Here is a 24,987-nt window from a genome sequence, read left to right as displayed (position 1 = left end):
ACTTAGAAACCCAATATGTACCTTGGTTACCAGCTCCCTACATCAGCATGCTGGTAACTAAGGGACACATCAGGTTTCTAAGCGCTGCGCGCCGCTTAGAAACCTGACGTTTACCTTAGTTACCAGCTGGCTGATCGCTGGTCTCCCGCCTGTCACACGCAGTGATGCGTGCTGGCCAGTGGGAGACCAGTGATCAAAAAAATGTCCTGGCCATGTAGGGAAGGTGACCTGATGGACGGACAGACTTGTCAGAATAGAGAAAGGAAGGTTTGCACAGTTTAGACGGGTGTCAGTTACTACAGTGGGGAAACAGCTGAGAAAGTGTAGTGGACGTGCAGTACCTTGGGTTGACCATTAGAGGGCAGGGAGGAGCGTGAGCAAAGGACTTGACATCAGCTAAGGGCTTAGGAAACTGTTGGTCATGGGGGGCGGAGTTACAGGGAACCAGGAATGATATAAATTTGACAGGAGGGTTCCAGAAAGTTCCAGTCCCCAGGGGGAGCTCCAGTGACAGTAGGACTACGACAGTTTGTGCACTGTGAGGAAAACCAAACCAGGGGGACTGAGGAGAGAGAAAGTCAGGGGGGTGGTCCTGACACAAGAGTACCACAGTATAGACGAGGCACTGAGGTAAAGCATACCGTACTGAAGGAGAGATGACTGTTCAGTAAAAGTACTGTTGGTTTACGGGCCTAAGGCAGCCACAGTGACGGATCTGACAGGAGCGTCAAAGAGTAAAGAAGGGGATGGTGCGTATATGTACGTCCCCGGTGTAAAGTACGGTGTGCGGGAAGCGGCCCTGGAAACGGAGGGCCGATAAGTGAAGTGAATTGAAGTGCGTTGTACTTTGGAGGCTGTCAGGTGGACGGCAAGAGAATAAACTTGGACCTGTTGTACCCGGAACCTGCCTCATATTGTGTCTGTACGTTACTGCGCGGCATATCGAGGGACCACCCCCCAGTCCGGGCCCACCAACCCTACGCTTGGCGTAGTCGGCAGGATCGCCGCCGCTAATACTTCATCTTCTGCGGCAGGCCTGCCCTAAAGAATGGAGAAAGACTTGGACTGCACTGCTTGGATTACAAACACCTGTGGATTACAAATTACCCACCTGTGGAGTACAAATTGGGAACACTGTGGTGGATCTGCTTTGCCAGCAGAGGATCCGGGGTGGTACCAGGTGCTGTGCAGTATGGCCGTGTTGCTTCATTGCAGAGGAGAAGTCCAGGTGTTTGCAGTTGTTCTGAATGGACTGGGACCCCCTCCAACGTACCCCAGGGGGAAGCGGTATGTACCTGGAGGCCGACGTTCCCATAGACTGAACCCTGGTAGATGGGTGGAGAGGCCTGCCATCGCCCCACCCAGCAGAGGGAGTGGCACAGAGGAAAAGCTTGGCTGTGGCTGCTTGGCTCCATTCGACTGCTGCCCAGCGGACGTTATGAGACACTGCGGGTGTCGAGGCATCGGGCGCCTGGAGTGGCGATGGCGGCGGGAGGTCGAGCCCCGCCAGAAAGCATCTCCCTCAGAGCCACGGACAGGCAGCTGGCTATTGATTGGAGAAGCGGAGCCTGTGCGGAGCCAGTGGGAACAGCCACCGAAGTTACCAGCGGAGAGCCTCCCTGCGGAGCCCCTGAGCCAGGAGGCTAGCCCCGCCGGATGGCAGGATGAAGAGCGGAGACTGTGGGAAGAGCCGTGTGATGATGTGACGGAGGCCACGGCACCAGGGAAGGTGAGAGTTCCCCCGGCCCCGACAGTGGCTCCGCAAGCGGCCCCCACCATTCAGCCGCAGCGCGCAGCATCCTATGTCCCCGAGAGCCCGGCCAAGGAGGGCCCTACCATATACGCAGAGCTGAGCAGGGCCTCCACTCCTGGTCCCAAACCACTCCACCCGGTGGTGCCACGCCCGGTGGTGCCGGTGCGGAGTCAGACTGTAGAAGACGCTGTTGTGTCCCCTCTGCCGCTAGCGACCACATCTTCAAAGGCGGCCGCTGCCCCGGCTCCGGATGAAATTTCAGGTGCGGCCTACCCTGTGGCCGCGGCTGCTATGCCGGCACTGGAATCGACTGGGGCCTGTGTGACAGACCCTGTGGCCCAATCTCCTAAGAACACGGCCGCTCCCATCCGCCACCCGGCCCCAGCGGCTGCTGGTCCGCTGACATCATCGGCCGCCTCTGCACCGATCTCTTCTTCAGCGGAGCCCCACCCACCGGACTCCAGAGCCTGTGCTATCCCCTCTGTCTGGGTCGCGGAGGTTATTAAGAAAAAGGCCCGGGAGCAGGAGATATGGAACCTGCTCCATGAAAAGGGAGAGGCAGGTATGGCGGCTAAGAGATCTATGGGACGGTTGGTGTATACCAACATCACCAAAGGGTACGGCTTTATTCGGGATGAGACTGGCCAGAAAGTTTATGTAAACGTGACTTCCATTCGTCACGGTCGGGCTTTGGAAGAAGAAGACTTAGTGTCGTACTACAAAGAGTACTGTCCCCGCGGTTATTATGCGGTGGCCGTACTTGCAGAACCCGAAGGATGTGGACCCCCATAAAGAGGACTTGTGTGGACATCCTCGTTACCCCAGGAGTGCCACGGCTGTGGAGCCCCTCACTTCTGACCACTAAAAGTGGGTTAGACTGTCGGGAGTTATGCAATGTTATGTTGTTATATGTTGGTTTTAAAAGCAAAGGAAAATGAAAAAAATATATATAAATGGGGTACTTGTGATATTGTAAAGTTGTTTTGTTGCATAATATGCACAAGTAAATGCAACAGGTCCGGGTAAGGGAAGGTCTGAGGGACCAAAGGGAAGTGTGAAATCCGAAAGGGGTCTATGTGTGGAGAAGGTCTGGGAGACCGAGACGCCGACCATGACATGTAACTGAAAGAAAGGTAAAAGAGATGGAAGACGTGAGAAAGACAGCCGTCCTAGGTCAGGTCCCCAACACCACGGACACCCCTGAAGAAGGAAGGTGGACGCCGGCAATGATCTGGTAGGTGTGAGGCCTTGATCATGGCGTACCGGACAGTGGAAGGTGACAGAAGGGGAGAGTAGGGGAAGGTACATGCCATAGAAAGAATATGGGTGTACCTAGCCCAATTTGAAAGACGTTGTCATGTGGCGTGCACGCTGGTGAGTAGCAGTAGGCTGCTCAGAGCATGGTGCTCCCAGTATGGTTCGGCCCCTGCGGGTAGTGGGTTTGGCCCAACAACTGGTTCGACAACAGAGTGTAGGTGAAGCTTCAGAACGACGAAGGCAGGGATTACGATTGTCGAGGACGACAATAGACAAAGGAAGGGAGAGTGTAGGGAAGGTGACCTGACGGACGGACAGACTTGTCAGAATAGAGAAAGGAAGGTTTGCACAGTTTAGACAGGTGTCAGTTACTACAGTGAGGAAACAGCTGAGAAAGTGTAGTGGACATGCAGTACCTTGAGTTGACCATTAGAGGGCAGGGAGGAGTGTGAGCAAAGGACTTGAAATCAGCTTAGGGCTTAGGAAACTGTTGGCCATGGGGGGCGGAATTACAGGGAACCGGGAATGATAAAAATTTGACAGAAGGGTTCCAGAAAGTTCCAGTCCCCAGGGGGAGCTCCAGTGACAGGAGGACTACGACAGTTTGTGCACTGTGAGGAAAACCAAACCAGGGGGACTGAGGAGAGAGAAAGTCAGGGGGGTGGTCCTGACACAAGAGTACCGCAGTATAGACGAGGCACTGAGGTAAAGCATACCGTACTGAAGGAGAGATGACTGTTCAGTAAAAGTACTGTTGGTTTACGGGCCTAAGGCGGCCACAGTGACGGATCTGACAGGAGCGTCGAAGAGTGAAGAGGGGGACGGTGCGTATATGTACGTCCCCGGTGTAAAGTACGGTGTGCGGGAAGCGGCCCTGGAAACGGAGCGCCAATAAGTGAAGTGAAGTGAATTGAAGTGCGGTGTACTTCGGAGGCCGTCAGCCGGACGGCAAGAGAATAAACTTGGACCTGTTGTACCCGAAACCTGCTTCAAATTGTGTCTGTGCGTTACTGCGCGGTATATCGAGGGACCACCCCCCCAGTCTGGGCCCACCAACCCTACAGCCATTCCAGGACGATCAGCGATAACCGGCAGGGGGGCCGGTCGCTGGTCAGTGTCACACACAGCCATCTCGCTGGTGAGATCGCTGTTGAGTCACAAAACATGTGACTCAGCAGTGATCTCGCTAGCGAGATCGCTATGTGTGACGGGGGCTTAAACTGTGCGCTCTGAAAAGGAAAGAGTTAAATCAACATTCTAATGAGATTTTGAACCAAATGGTAGTTGTACCAGGTTTTAGTATTTTTAACATTTATTTTTAATCAAGTCCAAAACTCACAGCTTAAAGGGAATACACTTTAAACAATTTTAAAGAGGATTTCTGTCCAGTATGGTTAATCAAAAGTTAGAGCAATAAGTAAAACGTGGTCATAGTGTTTTTTGTTTTATTTTGTGAGCTACTTTGTTATGGTAGTCATTTTTGCTAAATTTACAACAGGAAGTGAAGCCATATTGATTGCCACGTTGAAATGAACTTCTCAGCAAGCAATGGTCCATTCTATCTTTGCTAATGAGATAACAAGCTGAGAAAGTGACAAGTAGCCATTTGTTTCCAAGAATTTCTTAAAAGCTTTTTGCCACCCATTGAAGATGTAAAGAGCATTTCCACTATATTTCTTTGGATTTTTCTCATTGATATGTATTATAGACCCATTGCTATTGGTCTCTTACTCCATGTTTCTCATGAATAACCTGAATAGTATTACGGTAGTTAGTAAGGTTGACATTAATATCGTTATATTGTTATGTAAAAATCAGAAGTAAAATATTTGCTATGTGCTTTATAGTCCTCTATTAGAGAAAAGTTACGTGTTGTTGCACCTTGTGCAGACATTGCAGTCCATTGCAGGTTGTATTGCAGCTAAAGGGCCCGTTACACATAGCGATATCGATAGCAATATCGCTGTAACGTCACTGATTTTGTGACGCAGCAGCCATATTGCTAACGATATCGCTATGTGTGATACTTACCTCCGACCGGCTCCCCCACTGGTTATCGCTGATCGTGTGAGAAGGTCCTGGACCATTTCTCGCCGGGAGCTTCCTGCTGGTCTTCCTGTGGCGCCGACGAGCGACGCGTGGACGCGGGCGGGAGGACGTCAGGATCGTCTCGTCTGACAGGTAAGTAGCGACCCCCGACCGCTGCTATGTCGCTGGTGAGATCTGCCTGTTTGGCAGCTCACAAGCGACCACATAGCGATGCACCAGCGATCCATATCGTTGTCGGGATCGCTGGTGCATCGCTAAGTGTAACGGTACCCTAAGGATAGAAGATCAACATGTAAAGGATCTGAATGTGCTTGTGAGTGATTAGCTCTAAGAGCTGCAATGGTGACAAGAGGTGTCTAAGTCTAGAGGAAAGAAGGCTTAATAATAATCATAGACGCACATTCTTTACAATAAGAGCAGTAAGACCATGAGACTCTCTGCCACCTGATGTGGTAATGGATGGTTAACTTAAAAAGTACAAGAAAGGCCTATGGCACTAGATCTATGAAGGGGCGTTGATCCAGGGATCTAGTCTGATTGGAGCATGGAGTCGGGAAGGAATTTTTTCCCTTACGTGGAGCTATTAGTGTCTGCCCCATTGGGTGTTTGCCTTCCTCTGGATCAACGTGTTTGGACATAAGTTGAACTCAATGGACTTATGTCTGCCTTCATCCTCAAAATCTATGAAACTCTAGGAAGAACCCTTAAAAATTAAAGTAACCACAAAGTGCCTGTAGCTGTAAAATGTGAGGGACACCCGACAGCAAGTGTTGAATTTTCCTGCTGCACCATGACGCTCCACTCATTGATCTAACAGACGGTGTGTGTAGCCACTCTCTGCACCGGCAAATATATGAGGCTCCTGAATTATTCCTCTCCGATATAAACTAAGAACTCTTTAAAAGGCTATTTAAACATCGGGAACCTAATTAGCGACTCCTTAAATATCTCATGTAAAATGACATGGCAGTGACGTAAAACCAAGTCACAACCATAGAACTACAGCAGTTGAAGCATAAATTACTGAGATCGGCATACATATTTCATAAAATGGCTACACTGATTTGTTAAATCGTTTGAATATAATAAATGGTTATAGCAACAAAATAAAGCACAACGCCAAAGAAAACAGTTCAAAACAGTAAGAAAGTGTAAATATTTAAAATAATGTTTGGCATGTTACACGTGCTAAAAGGGAATCTGTCAATGGGATTTCACATCCCAACCTATGTATAAGTGCATGAAGCTCTTTCAAGGACAAGTCCAGCAAGACTTTTACATGGCCAATTTGTTCATTCATTAGAAATCAGCACGTTAAAACACCGCTCCTGCTGCTTTTTTATTTTACTGCTGGAGTGGTGCTATTAATTTAAGTTCCCTTTCCCAGTCTTATACTTACCAGCTCATTTGCGAGAAAAATGGACAAGTGCAATCAGATAAAAAATTGGGTTGCAGTCTGACTAATGTTATAGTCGCAGCTCATCTGCGATTTTTTTTCTTAGATCGGACTGAGAAAAAAAAATTGCAGCATACTGCGATTTGCTGCATATATCGGACAAGACTCGCCAATGCAAGTCAATGGGTGCGAGAAAAAAATCACATGGCACAAAGACCATGTGTGTGCCGTCCAATTTCTATGCGCCCATCTTCTAGAAAATCCAACATTTCATCAGCCGAGTACAGTAAATTCACTGTGTAACCCTTCAGAATAGAATATATAGAATAGATATATAAATAGAATAGATAGAAAGATGTCAGTCACATAAATAATTGCTGCAGTGTGTAGTTTAATATTCATGTATTTAGCTAATAATTAAATAACTTAAAGAAAAAAATGGCGTGGGGTCCCCAGAAATTTTAATAACCAGAAGAGGGAAATCCGAGAGCAGGGGGCAGATGTTTATAGCCTGGGAAGGGCGTAATAAACATGGAGCTTCCCAGGCTATCGGTTGGTCTTCTGCAATTTGTCACCTGCCGGATCACTCCAGTGTTGCTGGGCAATCCAATGTGAGTCTATAAGAGCCGGAATGAGACCATTATAGACTTACACTGAGAGTTTGCGACTGTTACCTCTGACTTCAGGTCAGTCAGAAATAGCTGTCACAGCATGGCGGTGCGGACCGGCGCTGGGAAGAGGTAAAGACAGTAGCAGGTAAGTATAATACTAAAGGCAAGGAACTTACATTACTGGCCGCAATCCAGAGCTAAAATTAAAAAAAAATTCGCTGGAGTGGTACTTTAATTGATATGTAAAGGAGGCTGTATATCTGAAGCTTCTATCACTTCAGCTCTATTCCCCACCCAGCTCCACCTTCTAATACCTCACTGACGCTCTGGGTGGGTAATAGAGCTGGAGTGACAGAAGCTTCAGATCTACAGCCTTAGATTCATACGTATCAGTTCAAACACTGCTTTCTCTAAAGGGGTGAGACAGACTTACCTTGTGCAGGTATTGTTGGACTTGTCTTTGGAAGAGCTACATGCGCATATAATATTATATACCCAAAAAAGACAGCTGTTGCAGTAGCCACTAGCCACAAACCACCAGGGTATCGCTGGCATATTATGAGTAAGCAGTGCACTTTACATTCATTTTTGCATTTTACTGTCAACTTTATGGGTATCTATGTGCAATAATGATATTCACCATGGGATAGGATGTAATAATTCCCTGTGTAATTACTCTATTTTATGCTAATATAAATTGGGATGCAATTATTTTTTATACCCATTTGTTTTATGTGGCTACGGAATTTCCTCCATTACATTTTTCCTCTGCAAAAGACCATTATATTATAGAAAATTTGTAATCATGTTTCAATAGAATTATAACATTTTAATAAATGTTGGTGGTTTTTGGCTATTCTAGCAGCTGTACTGTATTTTGGGGGTATATGATGTTATAGGAGTACTCCACCCTTTATAAATTTATCATTATTGGTATGGGGAACACAATATGCAAATTGCCTCTTCAGAGAGAAAGAGGACTTGAACTCTATAGCGCCACCTGTTGGTAGTAGCGATCCTACAAGTCACAATCAACCCTTTAATGAGTCTTGTAATATGTCAATTTGCAGACATGGTGTTGCAAATTGAGATTCTGATTTGGCTTGTATCCTAAGTCATATAACATACTTTGCACTGACGAGGGCCAATAGCCCGAAATACCGTGTCTGCAAATTTAGATTCTGATTTGGCTTTTATCCTATGTCATATTACAAGACTCGTTAAAGGGTTGATTGTGACTTGTAGGATCGCTACTACTAACAGGTGGCACTATAGAGTTCAAGCACTCTTTCTCTCTGAAGAGGCAATTTGCATGTTATATTTGCCAGAGGAGCATTGCACGGCGAATAAGCCTCCTTACCTTGCCAAGCCAGAGCTGGTATGTCACTCTCCACAAGGAGAAACCTTACCCCTTAGACCTCAGTCCAGAGCCTCTCATCTAGCCAAATCAATTCTCATACTTTGCACTGGCGAGGGCCAATAGCCCGAAACACCGTGTCTAACATAGTAACATAGTTAACATAGTAATGCCGAAAAAAGACATTAGTCCATCCAGTTCAGCCTATAAAATTCTGTCAGAATAAATCCCCAGATCTACGTCCTTCTAAAGAACCTAACAATAACTGTAAGATACAATATTGTTACGCTAAAGGAAGACATCCAGGCCTCTCTTCAACCCTTCGACTGAGTTCGCCATCACCACCTCCTCAGGCAAGGAATTCCAGATTCTCACTGCCCTAACAGTAAAGAATCCTCTTCTATGTTGGTGGAAAAACCTTTTCTCCTCCAGACGCAGAGAATGCCCCCTTGGGACTGTCACCTTCCTTGGTATAAACAGATCTGCAAATTGAGATTCTGATTTGACTTTTATCCTAAGTCATATTACAAGATTTGTTAAAGGGTTGATTGTGACTTGTAGGATCGATACTACAAGCAGGTGGCGCTATAGAGTTCAAGTCTTCTTTCTCTCTGAAGAGGCAATTTGCATATTAAATTTCCTAGAGGAGCATTGCATGGTGAATAAGCCTCCTTACTTATGGGGAACACAGAAATTGATTATATTCCCAACCTGGTATAACGCCACTGTGTTTGTACTCTGTTTACCTGGCATGACTCTGCTTATCTCTGCTTTAACCCTTCGCTCCTTTCCCTCTAATGAGCGGAAATGCTGTTGTCAGTTACCTGTGTGGATGCTGCTCAGTTCCCAGCTCCGCTATGTAGCCGTACATGCGTGTGTGGCTCCGCTGTGCTGCATGACCACGCATTTGTGTGGTCCCTGGCTGCCGCTGTGGAAAGCTATCCATGGGTTGCAAGGTCCTTTGCACTTGTGCATGACCTACTACGTGTGTTCAGGCTTGCAGCCCCTGCCAGGTGTTCTTTCCAATGCTGATTTGTGTCTGGCTGTGCTTAGGGTGCATGCGGCCACACCCCCCCTGCTTTTATGAGGAATGGGTGTGTGCTAGAATTGCTGCTCCAGCCTATCGCTGTGAGGCAGCTCCTATATAAAGTTTCCCTGCCCTGTGGGGCGTGCCAGAGCTCCGCATCAAGTTTATGAGTCTTGCTATGTCTGTTTGGTGTTCAGCACCTGCCTTCCCTGCCTGCAGTTCTAGGTGAGCTGATGCCTGTCTTCCGCCTGCTCTGGGGGCAAAATTCCCAGATCCGTTTCTGTTATCAGCTTTGGGACAGCTGATGTCTGAGTTCCTGGACTAATCCTGTTTATGCGTTGGTACCAAAGTCCTTGTTCTGATTCCTGCTGTGCTATAAAATCCTAGCCCTGCTTCCTGCTGTATGCTCCTGAAGTCCTTCTGTGTCCTGAACCCAGTGCCCAGTGACTGTGACTCTTTGCTACCTGACTTTCTGTGATCTAACCTGGGTTCATCTTGGAAGTAGGAGTCTGGTGTGTCCGCTGAGTTTCTGCTACTCTGTGCTCAGCTTGTTATTCGGTGCAATCCCCAGCCGGTTCCAGTCCAACCCGGCGGGGCTTGCACCAGACCGCTTGAGTTCATTTTTAGATAGCAGACAGATGTCCAGAGCTCGATGACTGTGGCCTCTTGTCCGGAGCCTGATGACCGCAGCATGATGTCCGGTGTCTGACGACCACTTCCAGATGTCCAATGCCTTACGTCCTCCGCCAGATGTCCGGATCCTATTCTTCCCTGCCTGATGCCCGGAGCCTGCCGATCGCTGCTAGATGTCCAGAGCCTGATGACTGCGGCCTCATGGCTGGAGCCTGATGTCCGGAGCCTGTCGATCGCTGCCAGATGTACGGAGTCTGATGCCATTGTTCTGATGTTCTATCCGGGATCCGAGTCCTGATGTCCTGCCTGAGACCTGATGTCCTGATTTCCGCCTAGTGTCCTGAAGTCCAGATGCCCTGTCTGAGATCTGATGTCCAGATGTCTGCCTGGTGCCTTGATGTTCTGATGTCTAGATGTCCTTCCTGATGACCTGATGTCCTGATGTCCGGCTTGTGCCCTGATGTCCTGATGTCCAGTCCGTGTTCCAATCTCCAGTCCGTGTTCCAATGTCCAGTCCATGTTCCGATGCCCAATCCGTGTTCCGATGTCCAGATGTCCTGTCTGTGTCCGATGTCCTGATGTCCTTCTGTGTCCTGATGTGTCCCGATCTCCAGGCTGTGGTCCTGGTTGTCCAGACTGTGTTCCAGAAACGGTCCCGCCTGTGTTCCTGGATGGACTCCTCCCTCGTGTTCCTGGGGAGTCTCCAGCCTTATTTCTCGGTGACGGCTCTGCCTGGATCCAACCAGCCGATGACCTGTGTTGCCATGCCGGTGTTTCTGTTCCTGTTCTGCCTGCATCCCAATGTTCCGCCGGTTCCTTGGGGTCCACCCTGTGATGACGTCTGTCCTGGATCGATGTCTTATGCTCTCCTGCTGAGCCTGTGCTGCACCCGAGGCCTGAGAGAGAGGCCACCCTAGTATGACCGTGCCAGATAACCCTGGATGGCATAAACTCATGATGACCTCCTACCATCATCTGAAGCTAGTCCAAGGCCAGTGTCTGATGTTCTCCCACTGTGCCTGTGCTACACCTGAGGCCTGAGAGAGAGGCCAACCTAGTACGCCCGTGCCAGATGACCCTGGACTGCGTCAACCGTGATGACCTCTTGCTTCGTCTGTCAACCTGAGATATGTTTCCTTCATGATGTGCGTATTCCGGAACCTGGTGTTTTTATGTCTTTTGCTTTATTTCAGTAAACTTTATGTTTCTTCATACTTGAAGTTGTGTAGTGTCTTTTAGTCCTGCATATGGCCATCTTGTCCATAAGCTCAGCTGCCACAGACCCCGGTAGCTACCCTTCACTAGTCCGGGTAGGCCCGGGTTCCCCCTGTGGTCCAGTGGGTCCACATTCCACAATCACTTAGGACGCATACCCTGTCGTCGTTATAGTTCAACGACATGGGAGCGTTGGCTGGGTAAGCCACGCTGCATCATCCACGATCGCATCACCTGGAAATGCTGTATGTGATAGTTATGCACATATAAATAGTTTGGCGGGTAAAATTCTGGTAACATATACCTTTTAAGGGCCAGCTTCTAAGACTCCCACAAATTGCCCAAATGACTGCTTAGAAGTGCACAATTCAGCATGCAAAATTAATCAGTCCCTCCATGAGCACATGCTCATAGATGTGTACAGGTGTAACAAGGGGGAACTGGGGTGGTAGTTATGGCCGGGTAACTTAAAGTCATAGTCCACAAAAAGAGCCCACTGGGCCAATGGTCAATGAGCACCCCAACCCCCTTTTACATAGAATCTTAGAATGGTAGAGTGTGAAGGGACCTCCTGGGCCATCTGGTCCAACCCCCTGCTCAAAGCAGGATTCACTAAATCATCCCAGACAGATGTCTGTCCAGCCTCTGTTTGAAGACTTCTATTGAAGGAGAACTCACCACCCCTCGTGGTTGCCTGTCCACTCATTGATCACCCTGACTGTCAAAAAGTTTTTTCTAATATCTAATCTGTCTCCTCCCATTCAGCTTTATCCCATTGCTTCTAGTCTTTCCTTGTGCAAATGAGACTAAAGATGATCGTTCTACAATGCGACAGCCCTTCATATATTTGTAGACAGCTATTAAGTCTCCTCTCAATCTTCTCTTTTGCAAGCTAAACATTCCCAAATCCTGCAACCGATCCTCATAGGACATGGTTTGCAGACTGGTCACAATTCTGCTCGCTCTTCTCTGAACTTGCTCCACTTTGTTGATGTATTTTTTAAAGTGTGGTGCCCAAAACTGGACACAGTATTCCAGATGAAGTCTGACCAAAGAGGAGTAGAGGGCAATAACGACTTCACGTGATCTAGACTGTATGCTTCTGTTAATACATCCTAGAATTGTATTTTCCTTTTTTGCTGCTGCATCACATTGTTGACTCATGTTCAGTCTGTGATCTATTAGTATACCCAAGTCTTTTTCACATGTGTTGCTGCTTAACCCTATTCCTCCCATTCTGTATATGCTTTTTTTAATTTTTAATGCCCAGATGTAGTACTTTGCATTTTTCCATGTTACAAACCATTCTGTTAGTTGCTGCCCACTGCTCCAGTTTATTGATATCTTTTTGAATCCTATCTCTCTCTTCTCTAGTATTAGCTATCCCTCCTAGCTTTGTGTCATCAGCAAATTTAATCAGTTTACCCTCAATTCCTTCATCTAAATCATTGATAAAGATGTTGAACAATGCAAGGCCCAGGAGAGAGCCCTGTGGTACCCCACTTGAGACATTCTTCCGGCTGGATGTGCAGTCATTTATGACCACTCTTTGGGTCCAATCACTAAGCCAGTTATGAATCCACCTAGCAGTTGCCTTGTCCATTCCATACTTAGTCATTTTTTTAATAAGGATTTTGTGAGATACTTTGTCAAATGCTTTGCTGAAGTCAAGATATACTATATCTACAGCTTTTCCCTGATCCACCCAGTCAGTGATTCTGTCATAGATAGAATTTAAGTTAGTCTGACATGACCTATTACTGTAGTTACAAACCCATGCTGACTCTGTTTAATCATTTCATTCTTATTCAGGTACTTACATACAGTACATGTTGTTTAATAATTTGTTCAAAGATCTTTCCTGGTATAGAAGTCAGACTCACCGGCCTATAGTTCCCTGGGTCCACCCTCTTGCCCTTTTCTCCTGTTTTCCAAGACTTTTCAAAGATTATGGAGAGTGGTTCAAAAATTTCTTCTGCAGTCTCCTTCAGTACTCTGGGGTGTAATTCATCTGGTCCTGGAGACATAAAAACGGACAGGATGGATGTAGCTCACACAATTTACCTTTGCTCTCTCCCAGCCACGGCAGTCCAGGCAATAAAACTCCAGAATACAGCTGCAGTCCAACAGGGAATAAACTTTAATACAATGATGATGAGCCCAAGGGATACAATACTGGCTTCCTGGTCTTTCCATGACACTTTCCACGGCCGCACCCACTACAGCCACGGTAGCCAAAATTGAGCAGCAATCTACTCGCTGGGATCTGGATGCTTTAGTCCCTTCCAAAATCCAGGGGCCGTGTGGCGGTCTTTAAGTCTATAATCCGGGGCAGCAGATTCGGTGACTTCCTGGGATCTGGAAATGCCCCGCATTATTGTCCTTCAGCAAAAGAGTCTCTCCCCTCCTGGGTGTTTGGCAATGCCCCGGCTGCTGCAAAGCATCTGCCCTGGACCGACGTGCCCGGGCTACTCACTTCCAGCAGCAGCTTCCTGAAATCTTTTCTGAGCTGCTAGCCCAGGACCCCCTTTATCTATTCACTGTCCCTAACATAACTACAGATGGTAAGACATACAGAGACAATTAAAGGAGACCTACACCATAAAGCAATCTAGATATAACACAGCAATATAAAGTAAATCAATACAATTAGATGACATGCACATGTAATACAGTAGACCAATACACATGAGACATATCATATTCACATAAAAGACCCGGGGTCAACACATGTAGGAGAGATAGTCTCATACCACCACCTTACACAGGCACAAATGAAAGTCTATTGGCCCAGACACCAATCTGTGCTCATTCGTGCAAGAGCTGAATGCTTCTGCCCATGAAAGTGACTGTTTCTAGTTGACCAACTTGTGGCAACAATTTTAACTTAGTATACCACATCAAAAATCTAACTTGAATAATAGGTACACTTTACACTAAACATTTTGTTTCATTAAAGGTACCTTGACTCTATAATGTCTTACTTCTGTATGTTATTCCGATTTTTCAAAGATTTCTTGATTTAAAACCCACTTGTTTAGACAATCGGAAAAGACGATAGTATTCAATGAATCTTGCTTATGTTATATACTTCACAAATCTACTGTTGATTCATCTGTGTTTGCTCAGAAGAAGCTGTCTGGATAGCCGGTTTAAGCAGCATTATGTGGCCTTGATGCACACTTTAAGCAAGCACTTCTACCTTCGTATGTATTGTTTCATTTGGTATTTAGTGCTTTATTATGTTCAGTTTATTGATTTGTTTCTCGTCTTGGTATAGAATTGAGGGCCAAAGAAGGACACCGCAAAGAAAAAGCAAGGAGAAAGGTAAAAGAAGAAGTAAAGTCAAAGAACAAACAAGGAAAACGAGTGGAAGAAGAGACAACCATCAGGCAAGGAGAAGACAGACAAGGAATGGAGATTAATAAAACATATAAACCATTAAGTAGAAAAAAGCTGAAGAAGAAGACCACATTATCACTTGAGAAATAGATATGTAAAGGCAAGGAAAGGAAAAAGAGAAGGAGAAAGCAAAGAAAAGTACAAGAGATATGGGAGGGAAGGTATGACAGAAGGTGACAAGTAGATAAAGAAGATGACTAAGTACAGGGAAAAAATGAAAACAAAAAAAAAAGTTAAAGGAGAAGAGAATGTGGCAACAAGGAGGGAACAAAAAGATAAGAAAAAAAACTAGTGAAAAGTAAGAGAAATGGGAAGTAAGGAATCAAAGATAAAAAATGAATGGAAAGAAAAAAATGAAGAATAAAAAAAGTAGAGAAAACATTAATTACATTTCCTTTCTTGGTTGTGCTATAAAGATGATTGTGAGGTTGATTACATTGTGCTGTTTGCAATTAGTGAACAAGCAGCTCGAGAGTCAGTTACTCATCAAAATGCATAGCAGACGTTGTGTGTCTACACCAGGTCACATAGACCATACAAACCTATAGAATCCCATTTCCCATGCAGTCACTTTAATATCACAATAGCAAATCTTTTTAAAAGTGCATCATTTATGCAATCATTCCATGTTGAGGTTTTTACCAATGTGCATAAATGTATTACATTAATTGTACACTTCAATACACATGTCACACTATGAACTACTCTGTGAAAAGAAATAGCAAGCCCGTGCCCGCCTTTCAGGATAATAATTGTATATGAAAGGTGTAAGTCTTTAAATAATAGCTCTAGATTAAAAAATGTATTCTATTGATTCTACATGAATAAAGTGGAAAAATAGCTAATGGAAATCTGCGTGAACTTAACACATTTATAGTTACGTCTTTCTACATGGAATATTTCTGGTGCCTCACGTGAATGTTGTCCAAGAACGCTGTATCTCCGGAGCCAACAGTAAAAGTCCAAGAAGCAAATTCATGTAAATAAAGTAGATTTGGGTGTGAGAGATGTGGAGACTCATCATGAGGATAACAATAAGATACAGCACTACTATGAGGAAGATTGACATGGGGAAGAGTTTCTGAAACACAAATGTCAGCATGAACATCCTGCCTGATGGCAAAAACGGAGAAGTGACACTTCTGTGCTGGTATTAGAGCAATAAATGTCTTTTTGTCACTGAATGGAATGATGTCGCTGCGGTACGGAAGCAAGAAATTGATTGCAATCTTTTGATGCACCCTAGATGTGACATGTTCATCTGTCTTGTTACAAAACGCCGGTGTCACACCTTTCTACATTATGGTCCACACTTGATAATCAGATTATACCTGTTTTTGCCATAAACCGAGGTCATACTTTTCTAAAATGCACACATTTCGCACACATTTTTGCTTTTTTTTACCACCTTTTCAGAAGCTTAAAGAATAGATGTCAACATTTATCCTAAAGTCAGAAAATGGCACAAACGCTGGCTTAAATCTGCAACTCCATATCTCAGGTTTAGATTTTATTTTCTTACTTTAGAGCAATCCAACAATTTACTTGAACAATCTTTTTTTACTGGAAAAATAAATAATAAATTTGCCCCTTTATCTTTTACATAAAGGCAAAATAGGCTTCTGTTTATAAGTACCCTTAGGTGAACGACATCTGCTGTGCAAAAAAATGTATCTTATAAGATGTCATAGTCATTTGTAAATTGTAAGGCTAGTTTCACATTAGCGTTTACGGCCGCAGCGTCGGGCTGCGCACGGCCGCCGCTAAGTCCCGCCCCCTGCCACGCCTCCGCCGGTAGCTCCGCCTACGGACGCATGACGCTGCATGCGTCCTGCATCCCCTATCTTTAGCACTGGGGACGCAGGCCGTGCGCAGTATGCGTTTGGTGGCGCATGCGTCCTTTTGACGCTGCGCCGAGTGCACCAAATTGCAACCTGTTGCGTTTGGCGCTGGTCGGCACAGCATCAAAAGGACTACAGTGCTAAAGATAGGGGACGCAGGACGCATGCAGCGTCATGCGTCCGTAGTCCGTAGGTGGAGCTACCGGCCGAGGCGCGGCAGGGGGCGGGTCTTAGCGGCAGCCATGCGCAGCCCGACGCTGCGGCCGTAAACGCTAATGTGAAACTAGCCTTAATGGCGTACTTTACCAAGCAACGCAACTGATAGGAGGATACCCAGGAGGAGGCATACTACTTTATTTTGTACAAGTAGACCAACATTCGTGAGTCATACATGACTTAAAAGGAATCTGTCACCAAGGTTTTGCTACCCTATCTGAGAGCAGCATGATGTAGAGTCAGATTAGTTGCAGTGAAATGGGCTGCTTGCTCTAGTTTGTATAACATCAGTTTTATCTGCTGATCTTTCAGTTCTCTGAATGCTGAGGTCTGTATAACCCCGCCCATACCACTGATTGACAGATTTCGAACACCTGCGCATAGGCACAAAGCTACCAATCAGTGGTGGTGACGGGGTTATACAAAGCTCATGAATATGGAGGACTACATGACAGCAGGTTTACTAGTCCTCTATCTGGGGATAAAGTCATGATTTCATAAATCATACAGCAAGCATTAGCCTACTCTCAGATTTGGTGAGAAATCCTGGAGGCATATTCCCTTGAAAGCCCCCACACACATTAAATAATTTTGCCTGGATTGCCAGACCATCTAATGTGTATGGCGGCCTTAATCTGTAAGTTCCTGGGACGTAAATAATTTGTTTCCTACATTTATCTTTTTGTGTGAGAGCCACTTCTAGGCGATCTGCAATTTGGGATGTTCATTTTAAAGACATTTCACTAAATGTAGTCAAGTTAGACTAAGAAGCGGTAGACAGCTGTTGACTTTCTGTGCTTAAAACCTCAGTGTTCCTCAGTACTGAATAGTAAATACATCTACTCAAACCTCAAATTGCAGTCCTCCCTGCAATCATCGTAAAGTGATACATAAACATAATCATACTTACAAATTGGGGCCTTGCCCTTCTGCTATCTCCTGTGGAGGAATTGGGTATAAGGACTCATAAACTCGGCCAATCCCAGCGCCGTGAATAGCATAGGAATTCATCATGTTAACACCAGGAGGGAAATAGGACCAGGGGATCAGAGTAGTGCCACGCCATTTGCCCCAATCTGATGTGGTATCTGCTGCAAATTCCAGCGGTAGCTCTCTCTAATAAATCATACAATAATACAATTACTACAAGGATTATGCCTGACACATTTTTATACACACTATATATACTGTATGTGCTGGTGATTTTATCCTGGAGGCCATTTGTTGTGAAGATATTCCCTAATGCATTCCTATTATACTAAATATAATATGTTTTCTGAAAGATGCCCTAACAAAGGGGGGGTCTTGGTAATGTGTCTCACTAATGGTTTCCAGAACCATTACAAAGAAATTAATGCTGCAAACAGGAGACAGTTGGCAAGGCTAAGAGCCATAAGACATATGGGGTCACGTATGAGACATAGGCAACAATTAATGTGGATTATGGTACTTTGTTACGAAGTCAGAATTTCAATGTTATGTGAATATAAAAGCGGCATAACGTATAAGGGGGTATAATTATTACATGTTGGCGGGTATAAATTACTTCTGCATATTGTAAGGTAGCGCTGTCATTCAAGGTTGGGGACACTCGATTGGCAGCCAAATAATCAGATCCAGCATGGATTTTCCATAAAACCATAACAGTCCATGCGGTTTATTCAGGCATCATAAACCCACAGCAGCCACATAAAGTTCATTTCCATAGCATAATGTTCATGACAGAACTTCCCTCTATTATCTCTGTGGTCACACAGGTTACACAATGTCCAGTACTCAGGCTCTTCAGCCTCACAGTTATCTCACCCCGTCAGGGTTACCTCATGGTTGCTTCAGACTCCAGACGTTCATTCCCTCTCCCTGGGAACCCTCAGATACTGGCAGCCATTACACACAGCCACTTCACGTGCTGTCAGGCAGGAAGCCCCATCTCCTAGTGGGACCTTCCACAACGGACCAACCGGGTCCAAGCATTCACCCCATGTGACCTACCCTGGCCACCTTATATGGTCTGTAGCCACGCCCACCGGGTCACATGGCTATGACCTCATCACAGGTCCTTCACACACACTCATATACACTTTACTATGTCGTTCTTAAACACACCCCTGGGTGGATTTGTAGATGATTGATCCCACCCTTCTCATCAATCATCTGAAGGCTTCTCCCTGACACATTGGAGCGAAAGATCAGCTCTGCTGATCAGCACATAAGCAAGCCTTCATCTCAAGGCCACCCACCTTGAGATACATTACGATCATTCAGCATCCTACTCCTATCAGGACACTGGAAATGCTTATACGCCTGTCCTGGGACACCCACACAGCGCCTCCTAGCGGACACAGTGGTCACTACACCACAATATGTATTGCAATCTAAAAGAAGAATTTCCATGGGCCATGCAAGGTACTTGTAAAGTGTATGGTGAGTGGTACATTATCCCAAATTTATCAAATATGAAGGATACTACTGTATATAATTAGCATGAAACTCATGAATATTTTAATTGCATTCATTATAATACATATTATTCTTAAGAAAACTGCCCCTTTATGTTTTACACAAAGCAAAAATAGGCCCGAACCTATGGTAGGGATACCTGCTAAAAGAGCCAGTTATGGTATCAATGAAGAAGGCTTACTCATATGTAAAATGTGTGTATTTACATGTTAATTAGGTACTTTACAGTTTAATAACAGACCGATATTTCCAGCCATACATGTTCACAGGTGCCCGATAATCTGTAGAAGGAAAAATAACCCAGCTTCTAGTCTAAGATATGTGTAAAATGAATTCCTTTATTTTCAAAAATTAAAAAGAGCAATAAGGAAACACACACCAACAGTCCAGAGGTGTTAGGGGAGACTTGGGAATCTCGTAGCATTAACCAGATGCTTTACGAGCGTGCATCGTACGCAGGGCAGTGGCGTTGATCGCCTGCCTCCATACTGACTGAACTAACTGTAGCTGGCATTTTCTCTTTTTTACCTAATAATCTGTGCCTATAGGTTTCAGGCATGTAAATCAAATACTTGCTATTTCAGATGAGTGAATGCATTCAAGTAAAATTGAATGCTACTTAAATTGTTCAGAAATCCAATTTGCCAATCTGCAAATTTTTTGCAATACGCTTCTAAGCTCATTCATCAAAATGGCAACAGCCAGACAACATTTTGCTGAACCGAAAAGGGTTAAAAAAAACACTTTTACCCACATTAGTGCTCAACTCTCTGTCTCTTCACTGTCACATGGTCCATCTTTGGTGGATTTTCTTAGTAGTTACACAAGGTGCTGATTGCCCTACCCAGGATCAACGCATACATCATGATGATATGATTCATGCCAAGCCTCATCAGACCCAGACATCCTGGTCTATCATGAAGAGATCTGAGGATTTAGCAATTGGCGGAGGTGATAAGAAAATGCACTGAGGATCAGAGGGGCCAAAGAGGTGAGCGGTGTGGTTAGTATAAGGACTTTTTTTTTTCATTTTTTAAATGTTATGTGTGATACGGTTTGAAGTCTGGAGAGACCCCAGTGCAAGATAAGGGACATTAAATTCATGAATATGAATATATGAGAATATCTTCGTTGCAAATCATTTTGCTCTGGAAAATACAAGCATACAGGGAAATTCACATTTTTGTCATTAAAGGGAACCTGTCACTAGGCTTTCCCAATATAAAATATGGCTACCACCGTTACATCCTTTTTACAGCAGTCAAGCAAGCTGCATATAAGTATTACAGGCCCTCTGCACTGCCTCAAATATACCTTTTGTTATCCCCCCACAAACATCGCAGTACAGTCCCATGGGTATCTGTTTTGAATGAGTCACCGGAGGAGGAGAAAACAAAAATACAAGCTAAGTCCAGAAAACCGGAGAGGTTGGTAGCTATCGGATTGCAGACCCCTGATCCTATACACCACAACTAACAGTAGCCGTGGGGGTTCCTACGGTGCCCTAGACCCCTCGTCACAGCCGGAGAACTACATAAGCCTAAAGAAGGAAAGGGGAAATCTAAACTGCCCCAGAGCAGACCCCAAAGCAATAGACAGCCCCAGGGGCGTATCTGGGGGGGGAAGCCGGGGCAGTTGCCCCGGGTGCAGCCGGCAGGGGGTGCAGTCCGGGCCACCTAATGCAGCGGTCCGCAGTGTCCTCCCTGTCGGCTGCGTTCTTCGCCAATGGAGTAGCATCAATACCCCTCAAAGGGATAGGTGTCCACAGAGGTGATATGATATGATTCTATGATTCTACAACAACCCCAAGGCCTGAAAAAATGCGTTCACATCAGTCAGAATAGGATCATCAGGTTTCAAAGAAAACGCCCAATCCTGGGGATCGCCGCGCAGCAAAGAGATGACAATTTTAACCTGCTGCACGGAGCTCCCCGATGAGTTAGGCTTCAAGGCAAAAAATAATTTACAATTATTCTTAAAATTCAGAAATTTAGACCGATCCCCAAAAAACACATCAGGAGTAGGGATCTTTGGTTCAGCAGCATGTGAATGAGCAAGATAGGCAGAAATTCCCCGCACTTCAGCAGCAAGCTGCTCCACACAATCAGACAATTGCTTAATCTCCATTGAGAAAAAATTCCCCCTACGGCCTCAGAGAAATAGAGGAAAAAATATACACCAAAAAGAAAAAAATTCTGACACTTTTTTTTTCTTTTATAATTCTTTCCTGCTATTGAGCACCCTAGAATCTGTGGTATGGCTGGTGATTCTGTTATGAATGAGTCACCGGAGGAGGAAAAAACAAAAATACAAGCTAAGTCCAGAAAACCGGAGAGGTTGGTAGCTATCGGATTGCAGATCCCTGATCCTATACACCACAACTAACAGTAGCCGTGGGGGGTTCCTACGGTGCCCTAGACCCCTCGTCACAGCCGGAGAACTACATAAGCCTAAAGAAGGAAAGGGGAAATCTAAACTGCCCCAGAGCAGACCCCAAAGCAATAGACAGCCCCCAACATGTATTGTCGGTGAAAAACAGATGAAAACACAAACACAGACAGAAAGACAGGCTGAGCAAACGATGGGGCCCAACTAACTAGATAGGACAGGACAGAAAAGATGCTGGCTGCAATCCGCAAAAAACCCTACCAAAAATGTCCCAACCGTCTGATAGGGAAAAAGGCCCTGAAGTCGCTAGACTTCAAAATCACTATATCAGCACTCAGGTATATTCTGAAAACAGAGCAAAGAGATCAACTGATCAGAGACAAAAATGGAATTCAGCCAGTCCCAACCAGGACTGGCTGAATACAAACACTAAGGAAACCAGACAAAATCTCATGGAATAATAGCAGGGCAAAAACTTAGCTTTTAGTAGACAGGAACTAAGCTGGATGCAAGAGCTCAGAGCAGAAAGGATCACCAGCAGCCTTATATCCACTCAGAAATTCCAGATGTCCAATCACACTCCGCCTGTTCAGATGACAGGTTCTTCCCATCCCAATCAATTTCACTACCTCTCTTCACCAGCAGAGGGAGTTCATCAGACATCAAAGGTGAAGGGGAGAATGAACTCACAACAGGTATCGCTGGCCTTGCTTTGGTGCCTCCTCTCCTCTCTCATCATAATCAAAGTCCTCCCGCTTGCTTCATGTGGATGATGCATCCCAAGTCATCCACACAGTGTCCCCAGTTGCACTCCTGAGCAGGCGTTCTTCCCTTTGCCTTCCTGAGGGTAGAGCAAAGTACTGTAATGCACATGCTCTGGAGAGGCCAAAAAGTGAAGATAACCTGGATGAAAACCTTGTGCATGTGCATTCCAGTACTTTTCTCTGCACTTAGCAAATGGCGACACTATGTGGATGATGTAGGACCTGGGAAATATGGTGTTGGGAGGACAATAAAATGTATTTTTGGGAAATGCAGAGGGTGCGTGGGACTTATATAAAGCTTGCCAGACTACTGTAAAGAGGCAGTAATGGTGGTGAACATAGTTCATATTGGGAAAACCTGGTGACAGGTTCTTAAGGAGACATATATAGTGTATAGAGACTTACAGGCAATCCTCTAACAGAAAACGTATATAAATTAACCATCCTACAGAAAAAAAAAAAAATGACTCTATAGTGCCACCAGTTAAAGTTAGCTACCCTATAAGTGAATGTTTGGCGCCTTAACAAGTCTCATAACATGACTAGGAATTTAAGCCTAGCCAGAAACCCATCTGTTTAGGGGTACTTCCTCTTTGTAAGTCTCCATTCATTAGATAAGTCTCCAGTATTTCCCAGAGCTTCATCAAAGGCATCTCATCCAGCCAGTGCTCTACTCAAAACTCACAAGGGGCAAGTACCCCAAAAGAGCTGCCTAAAGATAGGTTCATGGCTTGGCTAATATGTTTAAGAGTCAAACAGTGACGTTCACAATAATTCCAAAGAGCACAAATAACGGGACAATTATAGGAAATACACAAGTTTCATTGTCACTGCAAATTATGCAGAATAACATTAGAAAAATGTTTATTAGGGATAAGACTATTATAGTGAAGATTAGATTGGTCTGTTCTGGTCAAACTGTTCCAAAGAAACATTTATGCCGCCTTACACAGATTTTTCTTCATACCTGTCACTTGTGGTAAGTACATAAAGTTTTATAGAGGAAAGATGTATATCTTTGTACCGTGTTAGCCAGTGGATAGAAAAATATTCAGGATTGAGAGTCCTCAGTAGTTGATACCTTTTAATGGCTAACTGAAAAGATGGTAATACATTGCAAGCTTTCGAGACTACTCAGGTCTCTTCATCAGGCTAGACTAATACAAAAAAAGTTTTATAGAAAACTTTGCAAGTAGAGAGGATAATTTCCATTGCTGCAGTCGAAAATAAAATAATACGCCTAAGTCCATATTCAAAAGTCCAATCATCAATAAAAGATACAGCTCAGGTCAAAAAGTGACTACAGCTCCAGTTTTGCATTAAAGACGAAAGATTTCAATTGGGCTTTCAGACTATGCTTCTCTGGGAGTTGATGACAGTCGTACTACTAAGCTTATAATAAAAGCTACAGTGGTCGGACATTATTTCTCAAAATGCAGATCACTATAAAATTATATCAGCAGTCACATCCTCAAAGGAATGTTGAAATCTGTTCAAGAACACAAAATGATAATGTATTTTGGCCCCAGATGATAAGAACTTATAAAAGTGATTGGATTTTTAAGAAACCGAGGGAAAAACTCTGCTCTTGAAAGCTTGTATTTAAAATATATTTTATTAGCAGGGAAATGTATCACCTGCTATTGAAGTGCATGACTTCTTCATTGCTTCATGTTGGGTATGGGTCTGAAATGTCTCCAGTAACAGATCGCATTTTGTGACACTTCCATTTTTCTTGCATTATGCTCAGAACATATTTTTTTTATTAATACCTTTCTGCTATCTACATGGGAATATTTTCCATATAACTTTTTTTTGCTCCTAAATCCAGCTCATATTTTATTAATAAACTTTCCTAGCCCTGAAGCTGGTATTGTTAAGCTATCAGAACAGAGGCACAGAGCTCCCGAAATGGTTTGCATTCATGCAGGACTTCGTTGATATTGGCAGGTCTTTTCTTTAGTGTTTGCTATGAATCATAACACAGGTTAATATTCCGTACTGAAATAAAGCTACTCATTGCTTTCCTGTACTCAGAGGAAATTTAAATTACCAGTTGATTTCTAATATAATGTATCCTACAGAACGGAATGGTATAGTAGTCATAATCCTTTAACTTTGATGTATCTGCTGTAGAGCAGGCATTGACCTCTACTGCTCTGGACGTAAAGGGAACCTATCATCATGTTTTTCTCACATAACCTACAGCCACCACCTTTCAGCCTTGTGTTACAGCATTCTGGAATGTTATGTATGAGTCTCCAAGACTCATTGCAAAATAAAAAAAAAAGACCTTTTTGCTATACTCACCTTTGGGGCGGTTCGGTCAGATGAGTAGTACTGATGATCTGAGTCTGGTGCCTCCTCTCTCCTTGCGATCACCGTCCTCCTTCATGTGGATGGTGCTTCCTACGTCATACACACAGTCATACACACAGTGTTCCCTGTCGCGCTCCTGTGCAGTCACACTTCTTTCTCCCCTGCTGAGGACAGAGCAAAGTACTGTTCTGCGCATGTGCAGTGAAAGGCCAAAGAGCGCCGGCACATGCACACTATAGTACTTTGCTTATACTGTATATAACATTCAAGAATGCTATAAAACAGGGCTGAAAGGTGGT

General features: G+C 44.7%; 1 protein-coding gene across 7 annotated transcripts in view; it reads right to left on the bottom strand.

Annotated features, from left to right (window-relative positions):
• CUNH4orf33 (chromosome unknown C4orf33 homolog) overlaps positions 1 to 24,987 on the bottom strand; it is a 347,568-nt gene that overhangs the window by 59,178 nt on the left and 263,403 nt on the right. For all 7 annotated transcript variants that reach the window (XM_073572088.1, XM_073572092.1, XM_073572087.1 and 4 more), the window contains one exon: positions 17,668 to 17,873. In XM_073572088.1, coding sequence (XP_073428189.1) covers positions 17,668 to 17,873 — 206 coding nt within the window. The remainder of the gene's footprint in view (positions 1 to 17,667; positions 17,874 to 24,987) is intronic.

This window comes from Dendrobates tinctorius, unplaced genomic scaffold (assembly GCF_039654945.1).
Source record: "Dendrobates tinctorius isolate UK_male_01 unplaced genomic scaffold, ASM3965494v1 ptg000030l, whole genome shotgun sequence".
NCBI classification, from domain to species: Eukaryota; Metazoa; Chordata; class Amphibia; order Anura; family Dendrobatidae; genus Dendrobates; species Dendrobates tinctorius.
This window is presented reverse-complemented; position numbering and strand designations above follow the sequence as displayed.